Source organism: Rhea americana, unplaced genomic scaffold (genome assembly GCF_003343005.1).
Source record: "Rhea americana isolate MKP2758 unplaced genomic scaffold, rheAme1 scaffold_384, whole genome shotgun sequence".
Lineage (NCBI taxonomy): Eukaryota > Metazoa > Chordata > Aves > Rheiformes > Rheidae > Rhea > Rhea americana.
In genome coordinates this window covers 448,068-475,109 of record NW_028186517.1, presented here as the reverse complement: position 1 = coordinate 475,109, position 27,042 = coordinate 448,068, and the positions used below count along the sequence as shown (strand labels likewise).

At 43.5% G+C, this 27,042-nt stretch overlaps 1 protein-coding gene across 1 annotated transcript in view; it reads right to left on the bottom strand.

Annotated features, from left to right (window-relative positions):
- Positions 1-27,042, bottom strand: part of RBM6 (RNA binding motif protein 6) — a gene marked incomplete at its 3' end in the record, with an annotated part of 46,295 nt that overhangs the window by 5,248 nt on the left and 14,005 nt on the right. The window contains exon 6 of the mRNA XM_085313398.1: positions 16,192-16,265. Within this exon, the coding sequence (XP_085169524.1) occupies positions 16,192-16,265 (74 nt within the window). The remainder of the gene's footprint in view (positions 1-16,191; positions 16,266-27,042) is intronic.

Genomic DNA, 27,042 nt, shown 5'->3' with positions numbered 1-27,042 from the left:
GGTATGCTGAAGATACAATACTGGCTTTCACTCTAGGCGATATAATGGAAAATAAAAGTCATTTCAACCAAAGTTCCTAAAAAAAATGTGTATCACTTGGAATAAAAACTGCCAATAACCTACTATGTAAATACTACTGACAGTAGTTGCCAATCAACTGAGCAATCCCATCACAGGGCTGTTCAAGAGCCATGCCATGAAACTGCAAAGCCTGTTTGGGGAAAGCACATGCAGCAATGTCTTGGTGCCCCTCAGTGAACAGGGATCCATTAGTAAGAGAGATCCCTCGAAACACAAGAGCCAGTTGGAAATGAAAAGAAGTTACTTCAACAGAGGGAAAAAAAAAAAGGGAACATGCCTTAGCCATGATCACCGCAGATGATGAAATTTGGAGACAGCTTATCATCTGGTCATGCAGCTTCAGAAACGGGACATCAGTTTTACTACAGCACCTTCTTCGTCATTAAAGGCAGTTAGATAAAAGCATTAAATGAGTATCAATATTATCTAAATGGTAAAGATAATCCTAACTGTAAGACAAAAACAGACCATAGTCCTAGCAAATGTAATGACCACTCAGGAGACTTGATTCTAAATCATCTCTCATTTAACCTTTTTGCAGTCATATGACTATAGCAATGAAAAAAGCTTGCCTCCTGCTCCGGATAGAGCATAGCTAACTCAAATGAGCAGGGGAAATGGTGTGTGTTACTAAGTGCTGCAAATAAATGAGCAAAGATCACTGACTTGGAAGGCTTTGGATCCCTTCTTCCCACACTGGAAGAGACCATGACTCCTACGGACGCAATGAAGCTACTGACAGGACCATGAGGTAGACTTTACAGCAGATCAGGCACGACTAATAGTCTTAGCAATTACCCCTTCAACTGCTCATCTCCCAGCTAGCATTTACGTTTGCCATGCTGATATTTTTTCATGCTTGTCAACCTCGTAACRACGATAGTTGGGGTCTGAGAAACAAGAGAACTCACCAACGTAGAGTCTCCACGCTCTCAAAGACTGAGGTTACAGAAAGATACAAATCACCTATGTCAAAGTCTTCCCAAACTCTTTCTCTGAAGAAATTACAGAGCTTCCAAGTGCGGCCTGAAGAACTTGGAAATGTCGAGAGCTTTTGGATTACAGCACAGTCCCTCAAATCAAACCTGTCTTGCTTTAACCAAATTTGTCCACTTAAAATTTTTTAAAAATCTCACTTTGGAGCCTGTTAACCATGAGCTGACTTCTATCCAAGTATTCTACTCCATGGGTCATGCTGCAACAGTTACCAAAGGGGCTGTYAAACCACATGGAAAATGCAGATGCAGCAAACACTGCTACTGTGGTTGGCTGTGGAAGAAGGCAGATGAGCTCCAGTTCATCCACTAGGATGGTAACTGCCCATTACAGTCCCTCATCCCAAGAAGGGCCACAAGTACCTAACTCAATGCACAGACAACTCTCATTCCCAGCTTCATGGACCACATGCCAGGAGCTGTATTGGTCATTCCTAGGAACCAAATCCAAGTTTCAGCTGTGGAGCCCCCAGATTGATGAGTGAATAAGCCCAAGTTTTCCTCCCTGGCCATAAGCAATGAGCAGCAATCAYGAGAATGCAGGAAGCAATATCCCCACATTCCTCTAAGAAGATGCGTGCAGCACAAGTGAGCTGTATTCAGACCTCAAGTTGTTGGCTCACATGCAAAACYGAACACCATTCTGGTGATTATTCCTTTATACTGTTCACACACTTGAATTAAACGGAAAATACCTGTTCCACAAACTGAAAGGCTCTAGCATCCATCTTGCTAAGTAATGACCAAGGTAGAGGACTGACACATTTCCAGTGTTAAAAATGAACTGAAAATATCATTTGCAAACAGAAAATTGCATACAAAGATTACAAAAGAACACATACAGGCAGCACAGCAAAGCAACCAAATTAAAATACCAGAATTAACCTCACTTATATGATGTTAATTCAGCCTTCTGATGCGTATTTATTATAATTAGGATGGTTTRCCACTAATCATTATAAAACAATCATTTTTAAAATGATTAAAATTGATTAACAGCTTCTTTTCTGTCGCCTTGGGGAGYCTAGATAGTATCCTTAGAGGCAGAGGAGAAGGAAAGCCAGCTGAGAGTGCGGAGGGAGCCTATAGTCACAGCAGCACTTCCTAGAACAGCAAGCTCCTACCAGCCTCAGGATATTTTCCAATCCTGGCCTGGGACAGGGAGACAAGTGGCTGGATCAGGCTGACAGCTGAAGTTGGGCTATCTATTTACAGTTGCACATCAGACCGCTTTCAGATTTTTCTCCTCCTCGGTTAGGAGTATGGATTACAAAAACAAATTTAACAACCACAACCACAGCACAATCTAAATTACATAGTCTCACCCTGTTTTATTGGTCTGGTTGCTGTCTCAGTACAAAAGATGTAGRGAATCTGGCAAGACTGCTGGAAGCTGGCAAGAGCAGCACAGTGCTCTCTCCCTTAAGGTATTCAACTGTACACAAAAACAATCAGACAGGATCAAACAGCAAAGGCCCCTCTACCCTGCACATCTCCAGCTGCTAGTGAAACTCATGAGGCAATAGCTTCTGCAGATAGGGTTAGAGGCCAGCAGCAAGACACCAGGCAAGGTAAGAGACCAGCTGGATGGCTTTCAAAAAAGAGAACATTTCAGCCACAGAAACTGGCTTTTCACCCTGGTTTTTCCATATGCTGAAGTTTTTATCTCCAGGCTTCTTGGCAGCTGCTGTACAAGAGACCCAACTCTACAGAGCAACAGGCAATGCATCCGCTCACCTTTGACAAAAAGCAGCTGAGAACAGCTGTGAACTCACAAACCACAATCCATCTGTAACTAAACATTTAGAAAAACAGAGCATKACAGGGAGAGCTGAAGAAATAAATGAGAACAATCCAGCCTGATGATATTACAATTGATCTGGTGTTTCCTCCAGGAACAGTATCTATAAGCAAATTCCTACAGGACAGAAAAAGGAGCAGGGATGCAGTGGTACTTTCCTCAAAGGCTCTCAGCCTCCCTCTCCTGCTCCCTAACCATTTGCCATTTAACTTCTTTTTRTTGGCCTGACCTATTGGTGTCCAATACTCTACTGCAGAGCAGTTGACAGCTAAGACTGATGATTCAAGATATGCTGAGGAAGAGGATGGTCTGCAAAGTCGTGAATCTCTGGGGAACGGTTACATCGCCAAGTGGATGCAAGCGACCTCGCTACGTACTATTACAGGTCTCAGGGTCTATCAASACCAGCACTGGAATGAACCTTGCACAGACACTGCATTAGTGGTCACCTAGAAAGATGGACGTTTGCCTCCCGCGTGTCAAATATGCTACGGAGCTGACAAGCACACAGCATTACTTTGAAGCATTCAGCAGCGAAGTATTAGTTACAAAAGTGATCCAAAACCAATCAGCACAGGCTGCTCAGAGCAAAAAAGGTCTTTAAAGTCAGACAAGGCCTGAAACTAAGACCCCAATGATGTCTTAGCAATGCTAAGTTAACAGGTCACAGCTTCAGGCACAGCACTGATGGGCACGTAAAACAAAATTGGCACTAACACAGAGCTGAGGCATTAGGAGAAGAGTGCTAAAGATGTAGGAGCTAAATATAGCAAATCAAGATGCTATGTAAGGATTATCTTATCCCAGACAGGATCAAGYCCTTTTCACACAAAACTTATTACCCACTTACATTGGGACCATCTCTATGACACACAACTTTCCACTTCTACTTGCTCCCAGATGGCCTTCCTTGGGCCTCCCTTTCTTCCTGGTTTTCCAGGTCATTTGTCCTTTAACGGAAGTCACCAGTCTCCTCCAGCATCCTTTAAGTATGTTCCTATTTCCACAGGCATCGTATCTACCCTGCTGAGACATCTATTTTCTTCCTTCAATTTGTCCTTTGATAAATTCCCTGGATACCACTCATACTCTGAGTCAGTATCTTGCTACATCTCATCRCCCCCCAATTGACGCCTTTTTTTTGCAAATACACACACAAGCTCCCTCCCAGACTATGCCAGCTCTCCACATTTTATTGCTCTGCTTTTGAACTCCAATTCACTTTAAAGTTAGGAAACTCAAAGTGCTTATGTGTTAAACGTAGCATGTGCTCCGCTTATCAGCGTACAGAGTCCTGCGCAGAGAACACCACCAAAACAGTCAGCACAGGCAAGCTCCCACTTACAGCTTCAAGACGGACAACAGCTCTGTGCTGCCGCTTGAGAAAGCGAACAACGTGCAAGTGCCTGGGACTTTACAGGCCATAGGGTCAGCTTTGGGCAGAACGTGATATGAATGTTTTGGTGACTCTGAAAGTTTTTTGATCCCGTTAAAGCACAGCAGACCCTTCAGCTACCATTCACCTACCATGGGGACATCAGGAGTTAAAGGCTCTAATGGGGCAAGTCTTATGCGTTGGTGTTACTGGCTGGGCTCCTGTTCCACAGCTATAAGAAGTACACCCAGGTGGTTAAGGACTTGTTACAGGGTGAGCTAAGAATGCCGTGCAAGTCAAAAACCCGTGCCAGTGCCTAAAATACTGTAAATCAGGTTGTATGCTCTATTTGAAGAGCACGCTTAAAGTTTCCAAACTGTTGCTCTAGTGCCTGACATATTTCTCAGTATTTAYATAGCCACCTTCTTGTTCAAAGGTCATCTCATCCCGTACTGCAGTTAAACAATATAAGAATTAAACACATCAGCACAATGCAATTGCATGCACTAATCCACTCCAAGCCCTTCCTGCGTGCTTCCCCCAGGGGGACTCTACAATTAGCAAGGGCTATAGGAAACTGTAGGGACAAGGAGGAAAGACCCAGCTCCCTACTTGGATAAAGATCAATCCCATGGGAAAGCTATGCTGGAAAAAAGTCTTCATGGAGCAAATTTATTCCTAGATCAYTCAGTGTATTTGATTTAAAGATTCCRCASCAAAATCAAAACAYGCCTTTTTAACCAAGACATTTAACSAGATTACACATCAGTTCCAACATAGCTTGACCTGTGTGGCGAGCAGRGCGCAGGATGTACTGCAGAGCAGCAAATGTTTGTTAAGAATACACAGAGTGTAAACTGGCAACAGAACAGTTCAAAGGCTCCTCTCCCCCAGACATGCCTCAAAACTCCCTTCTAAGTTCATTTAATTATGCACCCAGAGCTATCAGGGGCAGCGTCTTCTCTGCAGTCAGTGCTCAGGCAAGCTCCCTGCAGGACATCCTTCCTGCAGGAAGGAAGAGACCCAAAACCCTGGTCAGGAAGCAGCAACTCTTGTAGATGAGAAATTTTKCCCTTAGAAATGTCATTTCTTTACCTCCCAGTTAATAGCAAAAGAGGGTGCCTGCTGCTCATTCCAAAAGAATAAGAGAAAGACCGGAGTCAGCTGCTCGGGGAAAAACACCGGCAGTGCAACATTACCTCTGCTTTCTGAATGATAACCACTGTAACCGTGAGGTGGTCRGTCCAAAAGCTAAGCACAGATCCTTACAGTCATGCTTGGACAGAACTGTAAAACAACTGGCACATCTTCAGGTTGGCAGCTGAACAGATTTCTACACCTGAACAGAGAATACTCTTCAGGGCTCTCTTCTCAGGAGCTGATCCAGCAAACTCCCGCTGCTTTAACCTTTTTGGCCACTATTTGTACAAGACATCTGGCAGTGTGAGAACAGAGTTATTTGAACTCTTTGGAAGGAAGGGAGTTTCTACTTTCAGCTTGGCTCGGGTGCAGTATACACTGGTGCACTCCACATACAGCTTAGCTCAATCCTTCGCCCGAAGGCAACAAGATCAGTGTGCATGAAAGCAGTTTCTGTGGTAACCTTGACACCAAGGAAGGAAAGGAACATGCTCCCCGTTGTGTCAGAAGTGCCCCAGCTTGGCTGGACCTCRTGGATTGGGTAGGGGGAAACAGCGTGCACAGACATCCTCTTAAATTGTCACATAAACAGCACAGTAGCTGGTGGCATGGTTATTACCACTTGAACCTCTTTCAGGACTCCATCACCTAGGGATGCCTACCATGAAGGGCTGTATGTTAAACATTTTGGAATTCATTTCTTATATTTAATGACTGACCCCRGACACACTGGAAGCAAGAAAATCAGAAAGTTAAATTAGTACAATGGACAGAGAAGTAGGCAGCAGTACAGGTTGAATATTCATCTCACACGGACTAAGCATAGAAGAACACATCGCTGGGGGAAAATAAAGCCCCAGTCCTGCTCTCTAGTGATACCAAAGCTGAGAAGAGCCAGGCAGGCCTTCATCTAGGACTATAAACACTAAAATGCTTAATTAATGTACAGCTTAACACAGTCTTAGTGAGATCTCACAACCTGATTTTCCATGCAAGAAAACAGATATTAGGTTCTGAGGACTTAAAATCACTTCCTCATTTAACTCTGCTCCTGAGATCCTTGATGGAAAAGTACAGGAAAAGTTTGCCTGGGTTTTTACTGCCATCCTGGCTCAAATTAGGTATATGAAGCCCATTTGAACGTTGCTAATTTTCTGCTAAGATATCTACTCTATGTCACAAAAACTAAGATTTCCCTTGTTGCTTTTGAGAACAGCAGAGAAGTATTTTGCTCTTCTTGTTCTAAAAAGATGCTTTCAGAGATCTCACGATCTCAACTTACTTACATCCTATGTTTACAGCTTTACAGCCTTGAACTTCATTAAAAGTATAATTCATTACATGACACATTTGATTTTCAATCACTGTCCTTTGGAGAATCTACTTTTAGAAGCTGTTCGCTCATCCTGCAGAAAACATGACTGACTAAACTTACAGATGGTGTGAAGTGGTAAGAGATGCAGGAGGACATGAAGATGTAACATCTGGTAGCTGTCAACGCACACATGCAGTGCAAAGCAGTGCAGCAAAACAATCCTTAAGGCAAAATGCTACTTTCCATYAGACATTTCATTGCTATAGGTCAATCCCACAGTTTCAGCGTTTTCCCCACTTGTCGTTTTCTGGGAGCATTCATAGCTAAAGATGGAGCAAACTAGTCACACAGTGGTACTGAGGTCCTCYAGATATCCAGTTGCTGTCCTATTCACACACTGGGTTAAAGAGGCCACCAGATACGATGCAAAAAGAAATTTTCCCACTCTCAAATAATAAAGGAGGACTGGAAGTATAAGCCTTTCCTCTGACGGGCTGAGGACAGTCCTCTCACAGCACGCTCTGCATCCTTTCACCTGACACGTTCTCTCATCTGGCGCAGAAAGAATATTGGCATTGCTCTTGACCACCTCTGAGCTCTTCCTGCAGCATACAGTGGCRTTTTGTGACTTTCTGTAGGTACTACAGCTTCAGTAAGAGCCTTGAAGACATCTCATGGCTTGCAGGCGAATGAGGCTGTGTGCCTTTCTGCGCTAAGACCTGTTTTCTTGTGCCCTGTGACTGGTGGRTAACAGACACCATAGTCCATTCAGGCATTTCAGCCCCTGTTTTTCCACTTTACTTGTATTTCATTACTAGTCAAAAACCTYATCCCCAAGATAGTTACAGTCAAACTTATGTGGAAGCAGAAATTCTCAAATCAAAGTTGCTGACTGTCCACTGTTTCCCAGAGTTTTGATCTTGCATCTTCAAACTACGGAACATCTGTACTTAGCCTTTTACTTAAGATTCTCATCATCTCAGCAGAAGTGGGAAAATTCAAGGTATTCTTTTTGAATGTACACCAATTCAAAAAAAACCCAGTTTCCTTGATTTATATTATAAGAGTCCATCAYAAACTCAACTGGGAAAAAACAGACCAAACCCACATTCTTAAGAGCATTCCACCTCATGCTGTCTATCCCATAGAKAGATCCCACAGTTCTGCAGAAAGGCAGCCTGACCATTTCTCTTCTAGGAGGAGAAAACAGTGCTTCTGCCTTCCTTGATCCAAGGGAACATGCACATTTTGACTTTTTTTTTTCAGCCTCTAGACTCCACCTCTTCTTTTCCTGTTCCAAGCAATCCAACATCAACAGCTCATGCATCAAGGAATGAAACCACCACCACGATAGTATAAAAGCATCAATAAACAGTTCTAATGCTGAAGCTAACAAAAAAAAAAAAAAAAAAAAAAAAAAAAAAAAACTCATCAAGTGAAAAATGCATTAACATTTTGGTGTGCTCACAAATCTGCAAAATGACTCAGATGGACAAAATTTGCCTCTTAATGGTATAATTGGGCTCAAGAGCCCTGCAATACATCTGGCATCTGGCATTGCCCCTGACATTGCTGGGAGCTGGCTGAGAAGGATTGCCATCTCTTTCGCGGTGACAGGTTTTGGGCAAACCAGTACAGCAAAACTGTGATAGAAAACCTTGCTCTGGAAATGAAAGCTATCCTGTGTTACGCGATTATGYGTGCAAGCTGAACCTATACACAGACGTTTCCCTCCCACTGCCTCTGTATTTCCTTTAAGTAATTTCAGTCATAWCACCACCATCCACCTTCAAGAGTGCAAAGGGAATTTCTGACAGTGTAACTTTGTTACACTGCAGCTTTGTTAATCTTCAGCTTACTTAACRGATGACTTCAATAGCATCAAAACAAATTATTGATGTGAGTCCTACTAATTTTCAAACAGGAGCTTGATCAAGGGATTTTACTTCCTCTTCTGAAATCATCATCTGGCTACATACACAAGCTATCAGTCTGTTCCAAGCCACTATTAGTACCACTCCCGAGCTACCATATACCTCTGAAGCACTGTTTACCACTACAGKGATAAACACCTTCCAAAGGGTTACATAACATTGTATTTGGATTTTCTACAGAGCTTCCTATAAAGTCAAACACACACAAATGTAAACATGATAAACCTCATATAACCCGGGAGGAGGGACAGCCCACACTCTTGGATAAACTTTGCCCTTTGTTTAAGGTGAATCTGCATTTATACATAGTATCTGTGACTAAGTTTTCCGTCCTGACACCAGGATATTCCATTAACAAATGAGGAGGAGAAGACCCGAGGGTTACACAGAGTGAGCATCTGCACCTTGCACACGCAGCCAAGGAGTATACCATTTGAGCTCAAGGCAAAGTATCACCTACAAACTAAGTCAACAGAACAGCATGCCAAACACATCTCGTCCAGGAAAGAGCTTCATGTGCTGGCAATGACTGAATTAAGGCTGCTTCTTAGGTTTTTCTCTGCCAGTGAATGCTCTAGGATATAATTTTAGCCCTGTAAAACTGGAGAGAGCAGGCTTAACTGCTGTGTATACGGCATTTCACATTCACAAGCCAAAGCTTTCATGTATCATTTTTACAACAACCATGCCACGTTCAGCCAAAGGCGTAGCTGCACAACACTGGTTCCTCACTTTGAGCCACYAGTGTAAGGACTATCCATGCCAGCCCCCTTTAAAGGCTACACAGCACCAGGTGGCACCCAAGGGGAGTGAATGAAGCACTGCAAGTACTTGTAAATCACATCATAAATCAGCCAGTGGGGAAGACTGGACACTTATCTTGGCAACCACTTATGAATGAAGTTATTTAAACAAAAYTTCAGGTAATCACATTATTCCTTAGCACATGCCAACTCAAGCTCCTGGAACTTTAAATAAAACACCTATCTCAACAGAGAAATCACTTGATCAATGAGACATTTGAGATCTACGAGGAAAGAAGGGATAGTTCAGAGTGACACCACTGCACATATCTGTTAATGTCAACCAGCAAGAAAACTGCAAGCAACCAGAAGACAACTGTCCAARGACAGAGGGAGAGCGCAATTTCATTTTGGAGAGGGTAGGGAAAGATATTTTACCTGGAATAACCTATTTATAGAGCAGTCCAAGTGAACTTCAGCACCTGGAACAGGCAATTCTGCAACAGTCAGCAATGCCTGAGTCCAGAGATGTCCACTGCTGTGTCAYGTGTCTCTGCCAGAAACCAGAGATACTAAGGAAGCCCTGCTTATGCATCTGCTACATGGTCCAAATAGTTCTCCCRGAAGCTGTTCACTGGGAGAATCCCATTATGGAGCAGGAGTTTAGCAGTGGCAGCAGCAAAGCATACAATCCTCGTCACACTGCTAAGGTGAGGCCGGAAGGAAGAAGAGGAGGGAAGTCAAGGCAGATGGCAAGCTGGCATCAAAAGAGTAAAGCTAGCAGATGCAGCTTCACAACTCTTCTGGTTAAAAGCACACTTATTTTAAAATAAGTTGGTTAGCAAGGTTTGCTYCCTGAGGCAGGGCAGAACAGAGCTGCCAAGAAGGTGTCTGTAGTATTGTCTGAGGAAGGGCAAAAAAACCCAAGCTGACGAGCAGCTATCACTGGCTAAAGGAAGGGTCTGAAGTCCTTGGCAGAAGATCTCATAAGACCTCCCGTGCCAAAGGGAGAAAGACTCGGAGGGACTCAGAGCATTCAAGAGATCTTGAACTGCTGAAACGACAGGGAAAAAAAAGTCAAGAGAAGTATTGTCAGTACAGTTAATKAACCAGAATTTTCTGGTAGTTACATTTTACAATGTCAGAATCCCTTCTCTGTACAAAGAAGATCTCTGAGACGCACAAAGATTAGGTCAGCCCTTCTGATCACAGAAGTAGGCAGTGCTTTTACACACAGCACTACTGCAGGATATACACATGTAAAACCCACACATGCGACCTGCCACAGGTCAACACGGGCGGATCCGGCTGCTTATTCACAGGCAAGCTTTCAACCCGCATTAGGTGCCTCTGCAGACTTCCTTACCGACCTCAGTGGCTTACAACCCAAATTAAATGACTACAACGCCATGGTTAGCAAGACACAACAAGTGGGAACGAACAAACGACTGACTGACTCAGTGTGTCAGCCTCATCGACGTAAGACCAGGGCRAGCTCATGACAAGGTCAAACAGTGAATCAGACACRAGAGAGCAAATCTGCTGTGCTGCTTGGAAACCCACTCATCTAATTACAAGGCAGCCTAGAACGGGGAACTTTCCACAAGTCACCAAGCCATGAAAGAATTATTCCTTAACATGCAYGTTTGCTAAATGATTAAGATGTTGATAGAGAAAGACAGCCTAGGTATAAAGGCCTCCTTCCTCTCCCTGTGGACACTCTGAGCAGAAGGCTCTAAGAAGTTACTCTAGAAATCCACACAGTTAAAAGCAGGAGAGGCTTAACAGCAGAAAAAGAAGATGCACTCTAATGATACAACCTGTGAAAAATCCACACACCTAGTAGATACAAGAAAAACAGAAGACAACATGTCAGCTGACAATCCCAGGAGGAAATATTAAAAGCAAGGCCATCTCAAGCACTCCTAGACCACCAGGCAAATGGATTTCAGTGTAGTTGTAGATAGGCTCACTCATACTCACTACATCCAAGCACAGGTTAACGTTAATATAGGACAGAGCGACTTGTCAAGTAAATGATGGATGCCAGGTAGCTAGTGGAAATACACTCGAAGTGGGTGTTATCTTCCACTACTCAGGGCATTTTGCGGATTCTAGACAAAAATCCCAGACCTCACAACTCAATATATCCTCCTCCTCCTCCCCCCTCCCCGCAATGATTTTATGTTTGGGCACGTATTTTCTCTCACAAATTGCAATCTGCTTCTTGCACCTAGCACAGGAGTAGGCCTCAAGAAATATTCACATGCTATTAGAGCTGAGGAATTCTCAGGGTACCATAAGCTTCTTCAGTATTTACCTGGGAATCCACATAAAGTTGTGGCTGGTTACTGCAAATATCTCCAGGACAGGCTTTGTCTGGTTATTAGAGCCTTTTGCAGAATTTAACACCAGCTACAGTAAAAGACCTGTGAAGTCTGATCTATCCTAGAAGTTATGCTCACTTAATATGCAGAAAAGCACTGCAGTGAGTAAAAAGCAGGGAGTAAGGGTATCACTGCACTCAGCAAGCAAAACTGGAACCAGTTACACACACTGGTGCATCTGCATCCTGGTCATGCGGCCAAGGAATATCTCAAACAGACAAGTTTGAGCTCAGGGCAAAATACCATCTACAAACTAAGTCAAAGGAGCAGTATGTCAAACACCATCTTGTCCAGGAAAGAGCTTCATGTAGTGACAACTACTGAAACAAGGCTGTTTCTTAGGCTTACCTCTGCCAGTGAGTGCTCTAGGATACAACTTCAGCCCTATAGAAGGGGCAGACTGCAGGCTTATCTGCTGTGTATGCTGCATTTCACACTCGCAAGCAAGAGCTTTCATGTACCGTCATTTTTACAACAGTCGTGCAGTGTCCGGCCAAAGGTCCAGCTGCACAACAGTGCAGAACTGTTCTTCAACACATGTAGGTCTCTGGGCAGGAGGCACAAGAGCAGGTCTTGGGATGATTGCTCCAGCACATGCCTGCAGACCTCCTGCCTAGCTTAGAAAGCACGTATTTTTAGAAATTTATGCATTTTACCTCCTGCCTAAGAAGCAGGAGGGAAGGAGCAGGAAGTTGTTAATTACTAGAAACGAAAGCTAGGAAATATTTGTGCTACCAGTACTGCTAAGTTTGAAGTCTGAGAAAATATTGAAGACACTACTGTACTATCTGTCAAAACTAATTTGCTCCCAGTCTTCAAAACAATTCTTTTGCTTCTATGTGCATCCCAAGCAGCTCCACCTCAGTGGAGACAGTAAAAGAACCACATAGCAGAGACTCCCTCAATTTCTCCTCCTTCACCAGCCTTTACCACACATGACAGTAACTAAAGGGTACTTAATTTCCCACCTGACTTTCTTGTACCCAAGAATGAGCTTTTTGTGCGTGCTGCTCCTACAGACGGAGCAGGAGGAGAAAAGAGAATTCAGGTACTCAAATGGACCCCACTGCATACCGAGAACAAAAGCCACGGGGTGTATTCCCAAAGCTGTCGCCCAAGAAGCCAACTATTGCACTGGGGGCTGTGCCAAGTGAATGCCAAGGAAACAAGGAAATAAACCACATAACATACTACAACCTTTGAAAACAAGAATAAAGAGTAAGATTATTTAGGACAACCCTTATAACGTAGCAGAGAGAAATCCCATTTTCCACTCAAAATACTTTTGCCTCCCCAAAGGAAAAGCAGATCATGACAAAAAAAAMCAACTCTCTCATAAAAGTCAAATGACAGTCAACTTCAGCCAAAAGACCAACAGGACCATCACAACCATCAAGCTGAAACAAGTAGCTGCACTTGGGTCCTGCAAAACAACTCAACAGCCAGTCTTCCCTACCTGCAAAGGGCCAGCCCAAAGACRGGACAGCCGGCTCTTTGCTCGGTAAAACCTGCAGGGTAACACCTCTGTCCTAACAGTAATGACAATCCACTGCGTTTCGTATACGTTAGATCGGACCTTTGAGCTGTAATAAATTGCCACCATAACAGTCAACGAGGGAAGGCAATTAATAAGGGGATTATTTTAGTTACTTTCACTGAAGCTGTGCATGCAGGTAGAAGGAAACTCCCTTACAAAGTTAGGCCATCATAGAAGATTGACGTTTTTCTTTAACATATTGTATTTAATAGAAAGACCCCTCAAATCTCAGCAGTCACATACACATGCTAGACTTACTGAAYGGAGAGAGTTGGACCTGGTAAATCTGCAGTCAGCAAATTTGGAAATGATCTTAAGCGAATGCTGGTCTGTGCTGAATAAAAGAAAAGGACTTTACAATATACGAATTATACAATATAGGGATGTAACCAACTGTTCTCTAGGTTGGGGCAGTTAAACAGGCATTGAACAGCATTAAAATGCTCTTTCTGTAAAAGGTGCTCATTCCCAGCCTGCAGAAAACTGAGGAAGAGGCAGGCTAGCTAGCGAGGTGCTAAGATGTCACCRTGAGTTGACACTGCTTTGCTATTTATACTCTCATAAGCAACGGGTCTTGACAAGGATAGGTGATAACCTGAAAATAACTGAATTACAAGAGGATCTAAGTCTTAGTCAACATAAGTGGTTTTTTTCCCCCAAAATCTGGATTAATTCTCAGTGTAAGGAGCCAATCTTGTATAACTCTACCCCAAAAGGATTGAAATGGGATATCTATTGTCTAAGGAGACCTGAATTGCATCACTCTTTCCAAATATCTCAATTTGTGTTTTACTGAGAACTGAAAGTTAGCCTCTGTCCTTGCAGTGGATCAGATACAAAACTTACCTATTTGTTTTCTTAAATTAAAAGTCTATTTTTTCAAATTCAATCCAGGGCAATGTATCAAAGTGCACCTGTATGAGGCAATCTAGACACTACAAGTCTTCTGACCGACTTCAGCTAGCTTGGACCACCCCGCGTCAAGAAGCACACATTACTTGCTTCACTAGCAACGAACTCCTGTAGCACTACTAGAACGTGGTCAAGACTGGCATGTGCAGACATTGGAGATGATCCCCTCTGAACACTCCCTCTTCCAGGTCTCCTCTGYGTGTATCACATGCACAGTCATGTAGGGCAGAAAGGAAAATTGGAAGATTTGTTATCCCAGTTGTTTATAGCATGTCCAGTTAGGCAGAGTGCACACTTTGGACCATTATCTGAATTTGGAGAGAGGTTCTGGCAGCAGCTTAAACRAATGCTGAGAAGGAGAAAGGCTACATAACCATCCAATCTGAAGGCAACTGTAACTGCTGGGAGGCACCAACACAAATGACACTTGAATGCCAACCAGAACTTCCTCACACGCATGTGCGTACAGTGATTAACCAGGCTCCTTTAAGCACTCTGTTCGGTTTAGGGCCAGGTGCTTATAGGCACTTTGCTGTAGCAATGGACCTAATCTGACCTGACTTGGGTAAAACACCTGCCCAAGTATCATGGGATGCTCTACATAGGAGAAGGGGCAGGTGTTAACAACAGGAAGAGGAGGAACTCCCAAATTCCCAGGTATTTGGGAATGGCTTTTGCAAAGGGAGACACTAYTTCACGCAAGCAGAACTGGGAAAAGTATATGTAAAGGTTTTTGATTAAAAGGAGGGTCATATAATCACAAATTTTTCAGTAACGAGGTAATAAGTTGGGAGTTGTAGCACTGAAGGGAAACCAAAAGTTGTCATTGATGGCAAAAATCATAGGCAGTTCTGGATCTTTCCCTCACTATGCCCCTCTCCTCTACTGCTGGGAATGTGCCAGGCTCTTTCCTAGCAACAGAATTATTTGTGTAAAACATTTTGATAGGCTATAGTATCTCTGTAACTGAAAAAGAGGCAAATGCAAGTGCTTAGTGAGACCTCCAAAACCTCAGCTGTAAAGACTCATTAACTGTAAGTTTTTTGGACATGCACAGCTCTAAACCTGACTCATGACTCTCCTCTGCTGATAGTGAGATGTGGAATTTCAGGTAAAAATTGCTTTAGAGAATTGAAATGAATTCTTACTTGAGAAAATCAGGAGGAAGAAGGCAGGCATTAAGATCAACCATTAAGTGGYTTTTCATGAGTGATGCATCCCTGCAGTTCCAAGGGAAGGGGAAGGTGGTGCRAGATAGCAATCCATACCTTCTCTGACAAATTTTATGCATCAGGTTCTTTTACGGTGGCAACAGCTCTATCATCAAGCAACAAGTCAGAGCAAGACTCCCCTTGAGCACTTATCCACATGGGATTTAAGCCASCTTGCAATTTGAAGGGCTGGAAACCTTCAGATTCACCAGGTGCAACTGCACATTGGGTCGACCTTTTGTATGCAACTCCAGCTTGTCAAACGACAAGACGGATATATGGGGAGACGCCCAACTAAAAGTCTCTCCCACACACCATGCACATGGAAAGATGGGGCGTACAAGTCATACCGGACCCAGAGCTGCATAGCAGAGGYTTCACCTACAGTCACATGTGTATGTGTGTGTGCACGCACAAGCAGGAGAGGCTAGCAGAGTTCTTTCCAACTAGATTTCTCCTATGAGTACAAACTCATCAGGACCAAAGCCTGTATTAGGAGTGCGTCAGCTACCAGCCTCTGAATCAGCGTGCGACATACACTAGGGAGGAAAGCAGACCATTCAGTGCCCAGTAGCTCTTTCACACTGGCAATTCTAAGCCTTTTACAAGTTTCTGGAAACAATATTTAAACCGCAGTGTTGTGTTATTATACAAGAACACATCTTCCTTTGAACGGTTCAAAAAAGACTCATTGGCTTTCCACCACCCCACCAAAAAGAAAATAAATCTTCTAGCAGCATTGACCGAAGTGTAAAGCAACCTGGTTGGCTTCCATGCATCCGATGGCCTCTTCCAAGAGTGAAAATTCCACGCAGACATAGCCATAGTCGTAACCTGGGAACAGCATTTAAATACAGACGGGAGTCGTGTTAGTGCCTTGTCATAAAGAAAGCCACATTCAAATATTCAATTCCCTTTCCCTCCAATGACAAACCCTCTAACCACCACCCCTCTACTCCGGAACGAAAAGGAGAGAATCAAGGACTATTTGGATGATGGTTAGCTGTGCAGTTATCATGAATTTTAAACATTCCAACTTCCCATTACGCAACTCAATGACAGGCACACCCTTCCTTAGCATAAGAAATAATCTTTTTTTTTTAAAAAAAACATAGTGATTCTCCATGCTAGTTTCACACTTTTATACTATTTCRGAGGCAGTGTTCTCCAAAGCAAATGATGTTAAGTCATTCAAAAAGACATTGTTGTGAAGATATTTTACACGGAAGCCAGCATTTTAACTTGTGCAATGTTTCAGAAAGAAACAACAGGATTCCTTAGCTTTTGCTACTTTCTCTTCCACACCTCCTTACTTTTGAATTCCAAGTCTCTCGTATTAAGAAAAAGTGCAGGGAAGCAGGAATGACAAGTCCAGCTATTTCATTTGGGAATTTCGTTCCAATAGATGCTACAGTAAATTTAATAAAGGGTGATGTGCATGTGCAGGGTAGGGTTAAGTTTAGATGCACAGAATTAGAGAGTCTTTACTTCTCTCACTCCTCAGAAAGCTCTCATCTCAGTTCGTAGCAGAAGGAAGCCACTGATTCAATTTTGTATTCCAGTTACCTGTGCTGAAATGATTATGTCCCACAGTAAAGTGCAGGGTGAATATTATCAGAAATTAAGATCAACCTAAAAGTCATCCTTGATGGTAAAAATAGCTCCAAGAACTACAGCTCCGAGAAACAACCTGGAGCAGCAACCTCACCCTTCACAAGCCAGGGCCACCTCACTCCAGAACAGTGCTTTCCAGATGATCGTGGGCTGRCACACTTCAGCTCGGGCAAACAGCGAGAGGAGAGCTTCGGTTCCCTCTTCCTCTCCTCTTTTGGCCGTTTAGGAGGAGTGACAGAAAAGTCGGTTTGCATTTGGATTGTACCGTTTTAGGCACCTAGCTGTCCTGGTGAAGAGCTCATCTCCCCCCTCCTAAAGATGCACATCTTGACAGGGGTATATTCAAACCAGCTAGGTATCTTTTTCTTATTGTTCCAACCCATCACCTTCCAGGGGAAGCAAATTACACAAACACTCTTTCAGACACAGCATTGCAGTCTCCTGGAAATCGTCCATGGTGCCTTCCAAGCCTAGTCCAAAGTGCATTTGCTGCATTCACCAATTTTTCCTGCTTTATTTCTTCACCATCTTTTGTACCTTGCCACATCAGAGACGAACCCCATACAAAACTATTTCATTGTCAAACTCTATTGAGTATTTTTATTCTGGGAGCTCTTTGCACACTGTTCTAACACAAACCCGATTCTGCACATTTGCTCTCCCAATTTAAATCTAGTTCCTCCTTTACATCACAGAAGAATTTATTTCCCCCTTCCATACATTATCTTTGTCAATACGATTATATTAGAGAAGAATCTATCTATCTGTGGGCTTTTCAACTCAGTGAAGGATGCAGGCCAGCAGCACACCATCCACGATGGACTGTAACTAAACTCGTGACATTTTCACACAAAGTGGACGCCAGGAACTAGCGGTATAGTTTCAGATGGSAGAAGAGACAGACACATATTAACGCAGCCCTTCTCACAGCATCCATTCCGCTCTGGGCTTCCAGCCACACTAAAATCATCTTTGAAAATTAAGCAGTCCTTTCTTTTGCAGCAGAGAGCTGCTCTACAGGAGCAGTACTGCCCCTTGCTGGGAGACTACTTYGCATTCTGGGCAGACACCGCTACTACTTTACTGCACAGTATGCAGGATCAGCTGGTACATTTTAAAATCGCAATCAAACCCAAAGCTCGAGAGTCGCTCCTCTGCCTCTGGTTTAGGAAAAGGCTGCACRAGTGGTATTTGTCAGCCCGTAAGACTCCTCACGGAGAGATTTCTGAAAGGTGTTGTAATCAGCAAGGTGGGATCAAAACACTGTCATATTTATATATGCATGTGAAGTGCGGGCTCTTATGACAGAGCAAGACTGCCGTAGTTTTTACACTACTCACTTCAGCTGGTGAGGCAGTTTACACTCAACTCCTGGTGAAGGGAACGAGAGTTTTAGATATGGATTCAATCCMGCAAGGTACAAGATTCAGCGCTGCACTCTCAGGTGCATGTCAGACGCACGTGCTAGCGATCAGCTCAAAATCTGAGACCCTTGGAGGAATGTATGCTGCAGGATTGTTGCAAGTATTAAAAGGAGACAGCTAATGCGAAGAGATCCACATACTTCTCCTCGTGCACTCTCTCATCTCAGCCCCCGCAACTCAGTCCATCCTGTAAGCATAGCTGCAGGAACACATACAGTGAGAACCAAAACAGAAACTGCAGCCCATATCCTGTCAAAGGGCAGCTTTAGGACAGATGTTCAGCTCTTGTGGTCAGGACGCACAGGAACTGCAACTCACTACGCAGTCTGGACCAGGAAAGYGATGCAAGAAGAGAGCAGCCTGGAGTCCAGCACCCACAACACCTTGTGAAGATGTGCAGGGAGTTGAAACCAACCCTCTTCCTTTCCCCACCTCCAGATCCAGCCTTTTACATAGACTTGACAAACCTCAATATTTGAAAACTGAAAACTAACATTAGCCTTCGAGAATATGGAGCCCCTGCTCTGCTCTGCTGCCGCAAGCTCCACAGCAGCATCCTTCTGGAGAGCTCAGGATCAAGTCATTCTTTCTGGCTCTTTCATGTTCTAGACCATGCTAGAAAACCCACTGAAACAGAGACCTGTGGAACACCAGGGTTCCTGCAAAACACCTTAAAAAGCCAGGTTTGCAGATTTTTTTTCCCCCCACTGTTTGCAATAATCACATTACGTAGAGAACAACCCCTTGAAATAAAACCAAGTGACTTGAGATCGGTTCTTAAGGGGAGACAGCTACATAGGCTCCTGCCATYAACTGTCGTGCCTCTTTTTCCTGCATCCGTTTTAGGGCTGGAGTAGCTCTTTGTAAGAGCAGCTGCTGAGCTTGGATAATTTTATTTCTGAAACCTTCAAGCAGTTTGCCTTAACATACTAGCCTGTGAGAATGTAGCAATTCGGTTGCTGCCATGACAAGTAGGGCCATAGTATTGTTCAGGTCATAGTACTAAAACCAAAGTGATCAACACARCAAAGCAGAATCATTGCTTAAGATTACAGCATGGTTTTCTGCCTCGGTTTGGCCTATATGCATGTGTAAAGTGTCATGAGAAGATCACATCATAAAAACCTGGTATCTTCTTAACTTGATCTTTCTTCCACTGACTGGTATGATATCAGTGTTTCAGAATCCACAGAAAAGTGGAATGGAGTCAGACACGTTCCTTGTTTTGGTAGAAGTATCTTAACAAGATTTTCTATCAAAAAAATAAGTCAGTTTACTTACAGCCCATATCATAAAAACATCATAGTTTTTATGATTTCCCCTCCTCCTCAAACTCTGAACATGCTAGAGTATTAGCTACGCTGTCCAAATGAACTTTGCAGAGAGCGTACCAACAGTCCTCAAGCACTTGAGCTCATCCAGTTTTTCATCCCAGCATAGCCATAAAACAGGCTTGTTCTCACCTAACCCCATGTTTCAGGCCAGCTGCATAAAAGGACATTTCTACCTCATTTGACTGCTTCCTCACAGTTCTGCAAGTCTACAATCTCACAGACACTACGTAAGGGCTGAAAGGAGAACACTCAAGGGGACTAATGCACATAAAATCCAGAGAATTTTACACATTCCTTTAAGTGCTTCTACGTATACGTGATGGGTTTTACAGGTGATCCCAAAGCCTGCCCCGTTGTTTTCTGTACTGAAAATAGTCACACAATCAGTTGACGCTTAGTAGTAAAGACATATATAGAGCTCCAGGAAGCCACTCTGCAAATATCAGAATGAAAAATGTTTTGCCTCTGAAACAGATGTATCTTAGTGAAGTAAATTTTGATAACCAGTGTTAGGTCCTTGTTAGCACACTATGGTTTGGCTAAAAAACCTGGAAGTCTGACTGAACATTACCGTTCTTTGGTTTCTGAAAAAAAGATGGACTTGGGATTTAAAGAAAGATTTATTTCTATACACACACAGTTTCTGAGGAACAACAGACGCACGGTAATGTATTACTTCATGATAGCTTGTTATTTCAAAGATCTAGTTAAAGGAAAACTAAGATGTTTTTATGATATGCRCTGTACGTAGTGTGAAGGCCTCAAAAAAAAAGACACCTCTGGAGCTTTTACAGGCCTGATGAAAAGATCAGGTATCAACAGTGGCCTTAACCTATGCCAAACCAAAGATACAAGGTAYGATGGCAACATGACAAAGGCACCCAATTCAAGAGAGGAGATCCAGCTCTTTGCTTCTAAGAATGAGCATGCACATTACTATCCTCCCCTGCAAACAAGTCCAACATGAAATGTCACCTGCCTTCTCCAACATGACTGCTACAAAACTCTTCTCTCTTGTGCTGCAATACAAACAGATTCTCTTTCCTATAGTTTGTAAGGTAAGAAGATGGCCTCCTGTTAAAGTAACTTAGTTTAACAGATCATCTAAAAAGATTAAACACTATACTAAACTGAACAGCTGGGCCAGCTGTGAGCGTGCTGGAGTTCCCTGCTCTGCCATGATGTCGGCCAACATCTGCTATCCAGATGCCTGAGGGGAACAGAAGAATCTCTCAACCATCCCGACAGCAGTCTACTTGCTTTCTCCTGTAAGATGAGACAGAATTGCTACGGAAGGAAAGCATTTGTGCTTTCTGACACGTCTAGGACTCAGAAGGATAGCACAGTAAAGCAGAGCTAAGGCTAACCTGCTGCAGTAAGAATATTGTTGGTGCTTGTTCACTCCAGAGACAGCATGGCAGAGCAGAACACAGCCAGGAAATCCCTCTACAGCCTTTCATCCACTTTGGAGAGGAAAGCTCTATTGCTTCAAGAGAAGCTACAGCATCAAGTACAGAGTGAATATGAGGTAATTCCACATTTCTGGAAAGGATCTGCAGTCATACACATTGACCTTTGCACAGCTGAAGCGGCAGAGACAGGGTTCTGTATACTCTTCCTTCAGGGTCTGTTACTGCTTGGTTGATAAGAAGAGCTACCTCATTTAGGGGAGATTTTTACAACATATTCATGACCCCATGTACATGATCTTTCATTTCCTCCAAGGAAAGATGCAGAATTAGGCCACCCGCCCAGGAAACCTGTGAAGTTATTGATAGTAAATAATGAATATCTCATTATAGGAGGAGGAAAACATTATCAGTGCACAGGTCAACGACATATTCAGCAGTCCTTGTACAACAGCATAGCCTCACAMAGAGCATCAGAGATGGTCCTAGATCTGTACAGGATATGGGATCTGCTTCTCGGTACTGAGTGATGAATATAGACAGGAAAAGCTTTCGGCAAACCCCTTATCCCACTTGCCCATGAACCTGCCTTTCTTCAACAGGGCAGAACTCTCCTTTGCTCCCTGATTTGCAGCATGCAAAACCTTTCCAGAATGAGAAACTTATGTTCAAGCTACTTCGGACAATTCCAATACAATGGTTTCCTAAAGGGACACCTAGAGCAGAGCAGATCAGAACCTGCACGGCCTAAAGAGATGGGCCATGGCAGAGTACAGCATGACAGACTGGTCTAGCTGCAGCCCTTGATTTTCCTCTGAGTTGGAGAAAGTCAATAGGGACTCGCCTCCAGAACGACTCCCCCTCTCAAGAGGGCAGCCTCCTTGCCKGGTAACTAGTCACAGTCTTGAAGGTCACTCATCCTCTGAAGTGCCACTTAAAACCCAATGAACAAAATGGGCACTGATGGCACACAGGCTTAGAGGTCCAAAGATACCCTGGAACATGTTATTCCTGTGCTTAGTCTAATAAATCAGCTGCCTAAAGTGCAGAAAAATCCAACCTAAGCCTGAGGATATCAAAAGAAAGAAGCACTGCTTGATTCACTTTTTTTTTTTTTTTTAACCCACTGGCCAGCCTCTCTGCTAAAATATTGCCTGTTCCTTCAGAAATGCCATTCTCTGCTAGAAGGAAGAATTCGTTCACTGTCCTCCCCTGATGCATCCCTCTCGCTCTACTTGTTCTTGAAAGGGCAGAAAGTATCTGCAGCTTTCCTAAAGCGAGACAAGTACTTCTCTATGGCCTGACAGGAAAAGCCACAGCTGAGCAAGGTTGCTGCTGTTCCCCATCCTACACACTACACTCTGTATTCCCAGGAGGTCTGCATGTTAGAGCTGGCCAGGAGATGATTGTAAAAATTGCTTTAATGGCTCTTTTTCCTGTTGAAAACACTGGAAAAATGCAGATTTCTCTGAATCTCTACACCACTGGGGGCATGCCCAACATGCTTTCAAGAAGCCAGGAGCTCCTGAACACACACAGTAGTGTCTGTATCTGTGCATATGCAGTAGGTCCTGCCCATGCGGCAAGGATGGGCAACAGTGTAGTGCCTTCCACAGCGAGTAGAGAAAATAAAGCTGTCCCCACAGCTGAAAAACTTGGAGGGCACTCCTACAGCACCACAGGAAACAGCGGCAATCAGCCTACACTAACACAAGCTCAGAAGCCAAAACTGAGAGTTCTCTTAATACCAGCTGGTGGATTCCAAGTTTCCGTAAGTCTCTTTTTGACAGAACTCCTTGCTGCACAAATGTCTYGGTCTTTAGAGCTACTAAAGCTGAACAGAGCTGGATTAGAAAAGTTTGCTGTTGAATACTAAAGAGCATAATCTACAACAAACTACAAAAAGGAAAATGTACACACTCGATCATGACGATGCTACACAAGAGAATGGCACTGAAAACAAAAAATAAGAAAAGTAGCTTATATCCTGTTCGAATGCTCCAATCCATCTTGCTTCCTCTATCCAGGAAGACAGCGCAGAAAGGATCCGCTTGAGACACCCTCAAGAGCGGACACTCCACATGCACAACCTCCGAACTACAAGAACTACAAAGGTCAGAGCAGTCAGAGCTCAGGAGGTGACAACCCTTCCTGGCCCTGAAGGGCTGTAGTTTGTGAACTACAAAGGAAGAGGAGGAAAACTCGCAACACTAAGACTGTACACAGACATTTATTAATTTTTATTTATTAAAGACAAAGTATTACATGTATTTGTAAAGAACCTCTGGCATCCAAGGAAGGCTGGGGCCACTGAAAAACTCTGTAAGAGGACTGGAAGCTGCATACGTGGGAAGAAGTTGCAGACAGGAACCTGGTTTTGAAATACTGCTAATGTGCATAGGATCTCCAGAATGAAAACATGATCTGTCATTTAGTACAAATGACTCAGAAAAGCAATTAACCCAAGAATGCTGGTAAGCTGYGAAAAGTCCTCAAGTTTTGTGCTTGAGATTTAAAAAGGGTGAGCATAGTTTGTAAAAACAGTCATGCAGAAAAGGACTGTGCATGTTAAAAAGGTTGTGAGCATGTTTTATGGATGAATGTCTGTTGCCTTTTCTTTCGAACAGGCCTTATAATCCTGAACCAAGGCTGATCAGTATAGCAAACACTAACTTAAAAGAYTCTTACTTTCCATTTCCTAAGCCACCATATCACAGGTGAGAGAAGAGGTGCAATAATGCCTTTTGCTTGCAAGAGGCAATACACCAAAGCCCTAAAACCAAGAAAGACTAGCCAAAAGCCTACTGCCTACACACCAGCAAAAACTGGCAAGGATTGGTGTCAATGACCACGGACTCACTCCAGCTAGAGTGTTTTTTTCAGTCCTGGACAGGCTATTTGGGTACAAACAAGATTCACTTGCAAATTGGCACTGCATGTATTTCCCCAGTTCCTGAAAGATGAACCCCTTGAGGCTGAAGAACTCTGTTGAGAAGTGGTTGATCTGGTCATGCTTCAACACAGGAACTCCACACATGCTACAGCATCTGGTGAGCTCCTGGATGATCGTCTGAGCTCTCCTCAAACGCCTCAGATCTGTGTGCCCATGCTCCCAGCTGAAGCAGCAGAGCAGGCCGCACAATCTTTGCTGTGCCAGAATGCAGTATTAGAAGGTTGTCCTTCCTGTGGTCCTTTAGCACCAGCCTTGCTCAGCAAGGCAAGCTGTTTTCTGTATAATTAGCACAGCAGGCAAGATGCACCTCTGTATCACAGAGCACATCAGAGACATCCCACAGCAAGGGATGCAAGTCCCTGTGGGATCTATTCCTAACCAAATTCTGCAGGGTTGGTGCCAAGACCTCTTYGCGAGGCAACCATGAATTCAACTCCCAGAAAGGTTTGCCTAACGGTACCACATCTCCCCTGAACACAAACAAAACATTTCTGTTTAGTATGGTTCTGCTCCACATCTCTGGAAACATCTCCTCTCCAAGCAAGGCAGTTCAGCTYTACAACCCTACCTAAGGCTGGATGTTTCAGCATGGCAGCACTCTCAAGCTGGAGACAGGCAGCACAAGGCGGTATGTATTTCACCAGCACTTCCAGCCTCTAAGAGCATCACATTTGTGGATGCTTTGCTCCCCAGGGCCCAGTGTTATGTGGGCACTGGCAGCACRGGTATGTCCTGGCAGTGCTGGGGGCACCTCCAGCCTTCAAGGCTATCCAGAGCTTGAGAACCAGAGAGTTCCAGAGAACTATTTCAATTCTCTCCCTCCTGAACCCCACRCTACTTAGTTCTTTCTCACATTCCTATCCAGGATTCAGAAGTTTCAGAAGARTCAGAACAGGCATTAACAAATCCAAATCTCCCAGCTTCTGAACAACTGCACTAGCTTRGAAGGTATTTACAGGGATAGACCTCACTGCTCCCTCTAATTTCACCCTAGCTCACCTGGTCCTTCCAGGGCTGTTTCACAGAGCTCCTCTCTGGGCATGCTGCTCTCCATCTCAGCCAACATGTCCATTCTCCACTAGGCTCTCCTGATGCAGCAAAAAACGCTTTTGCTCCCCAGAGTACACTTGTAGAGTAAGCTGGAAAAACCTCATGAGGCTACCAGCAACTCTTCCTTAGGCTCAGATCCCCTAGATGTTTTTTTCCCAACGGCTAGTACCAWCCCTAATATGAATCCTGGTTAGAAAACACACCATTCCCAGCCTGTCCCACTATAGTCTGCATCTAGAAGAACAATTTGAACAGAAGGCTCAGAGCACACTTCATACTTTTGTTTATCACTTAGCCACTATTGCAGCATCTCTTAAAGAAGGACAWCTCATAATAAGCTGCCCTTTAAAATAAAGATAGCTCATCACRCTCTCTTCTCCAGGGTACACACAGTCATCCAAAGTGTTCTGTGCACATCAGATACAAGATGATTCTATATGTCTTTGCTTATGTTTTACATTAGTTAGGAAAGCAGAAATAAAGCTTGATGGGAAGCAGGAGACAAGCTTAAAAATATGATTAAGATCAAAACCGGGAGGCATGTTCATGTGAGATTCCTTGARGGTCAGAAGATTTCAGTTTCAAGTTTGTGGTAGAGTCAGCACCATCACAAGTGCATAGACAGTAACATGAGAATGACAGAAGATGTGCCACGTGTAACCTGGTAGTATGACACACTGAACTAACAGCTCCACAGCAGAAGGCTCACACCAGAAAGTCATGTGAAAGCCTTGACTCCACTGACTGGAGACTGAGTAACTTCAAATGGGATGGTGGGAGCTCACAAGCAGTTAGTGACAAACGCTTCTTGCAAAGCTGCGGACAAATCRAAGCAGCAGTGCATCTGCTGCTCTCTCTGGGTGAGGCATCAAGAGGCACCAGAAGGTATTACAGRCTACAGCAGTTGATGGTCCTTGAGAAAAAACTGTATGTCTCACCACAGGACTTATTCTTTATAATGATTAATTGAACAGACATGACCAAATACACTTGCAAAGACAAATGGGAAGATAAGCCAACAATCTAATACAATTACTTCTGCCAACACCTTCATATCACTTTGGCGGAAAGCCTCTTCCCTCCACAAATTTTTTTTGGTACCTTTAGTCTGAATGTGCAGGCATGAATTCAAAAATCTCACTGAGAACTCACAGACATGTAGAAATGCTGTGTAGGGTAACATCATGAAATTTCGTTTTGGGTATTTTATATTTTGTGATCGTCTGYAAATATCTGCCTTTTTGATTTAAATAGAAGGGACTATGCCAGTTCTCCAGGTCTCTCTCTTCACTTCCTTTTTAAAACTCCAGACAGTGTTTCAGTCTGCATGCCTCAGAGACCAAATAATCTAAAGAACAAACAGCTTGCATGCAAACCAAAACCACACCATGTTTACTAAGAAGAGTGATCCATACTCAGCACAACCTCCAGCACAAATATGCCTCCCTCAGTGCATAAACAGCATGCAGAAAGGCCTTCATAYAAAAGTTGAGCTGCTTTTTCCAAAAATCAACTATGTATTTTCCCCAAAACAAAGAGTCCTGAGAAAGATCATACAGTGGAATCATGATGTTGAAGCTGCTGAGATAAGCTTTATGATAAGCGTTATCTTACTGTGAAACTGATCTCAATTATTTCAAGTTAATTGTATGTTGTTTTGGCTGTTTTCATTCTCCAACAGCTGCAGTCACTCTTCTCTCTAAAACACTCAACATGAAGTATATGCATAATCATGATTAATGTTATTTTTAACATTTCTGGATAACACGCAAAAATATACAACCCACTCAGACTCAACACGCACTCTTTTGAGTCAGGCTATCATTG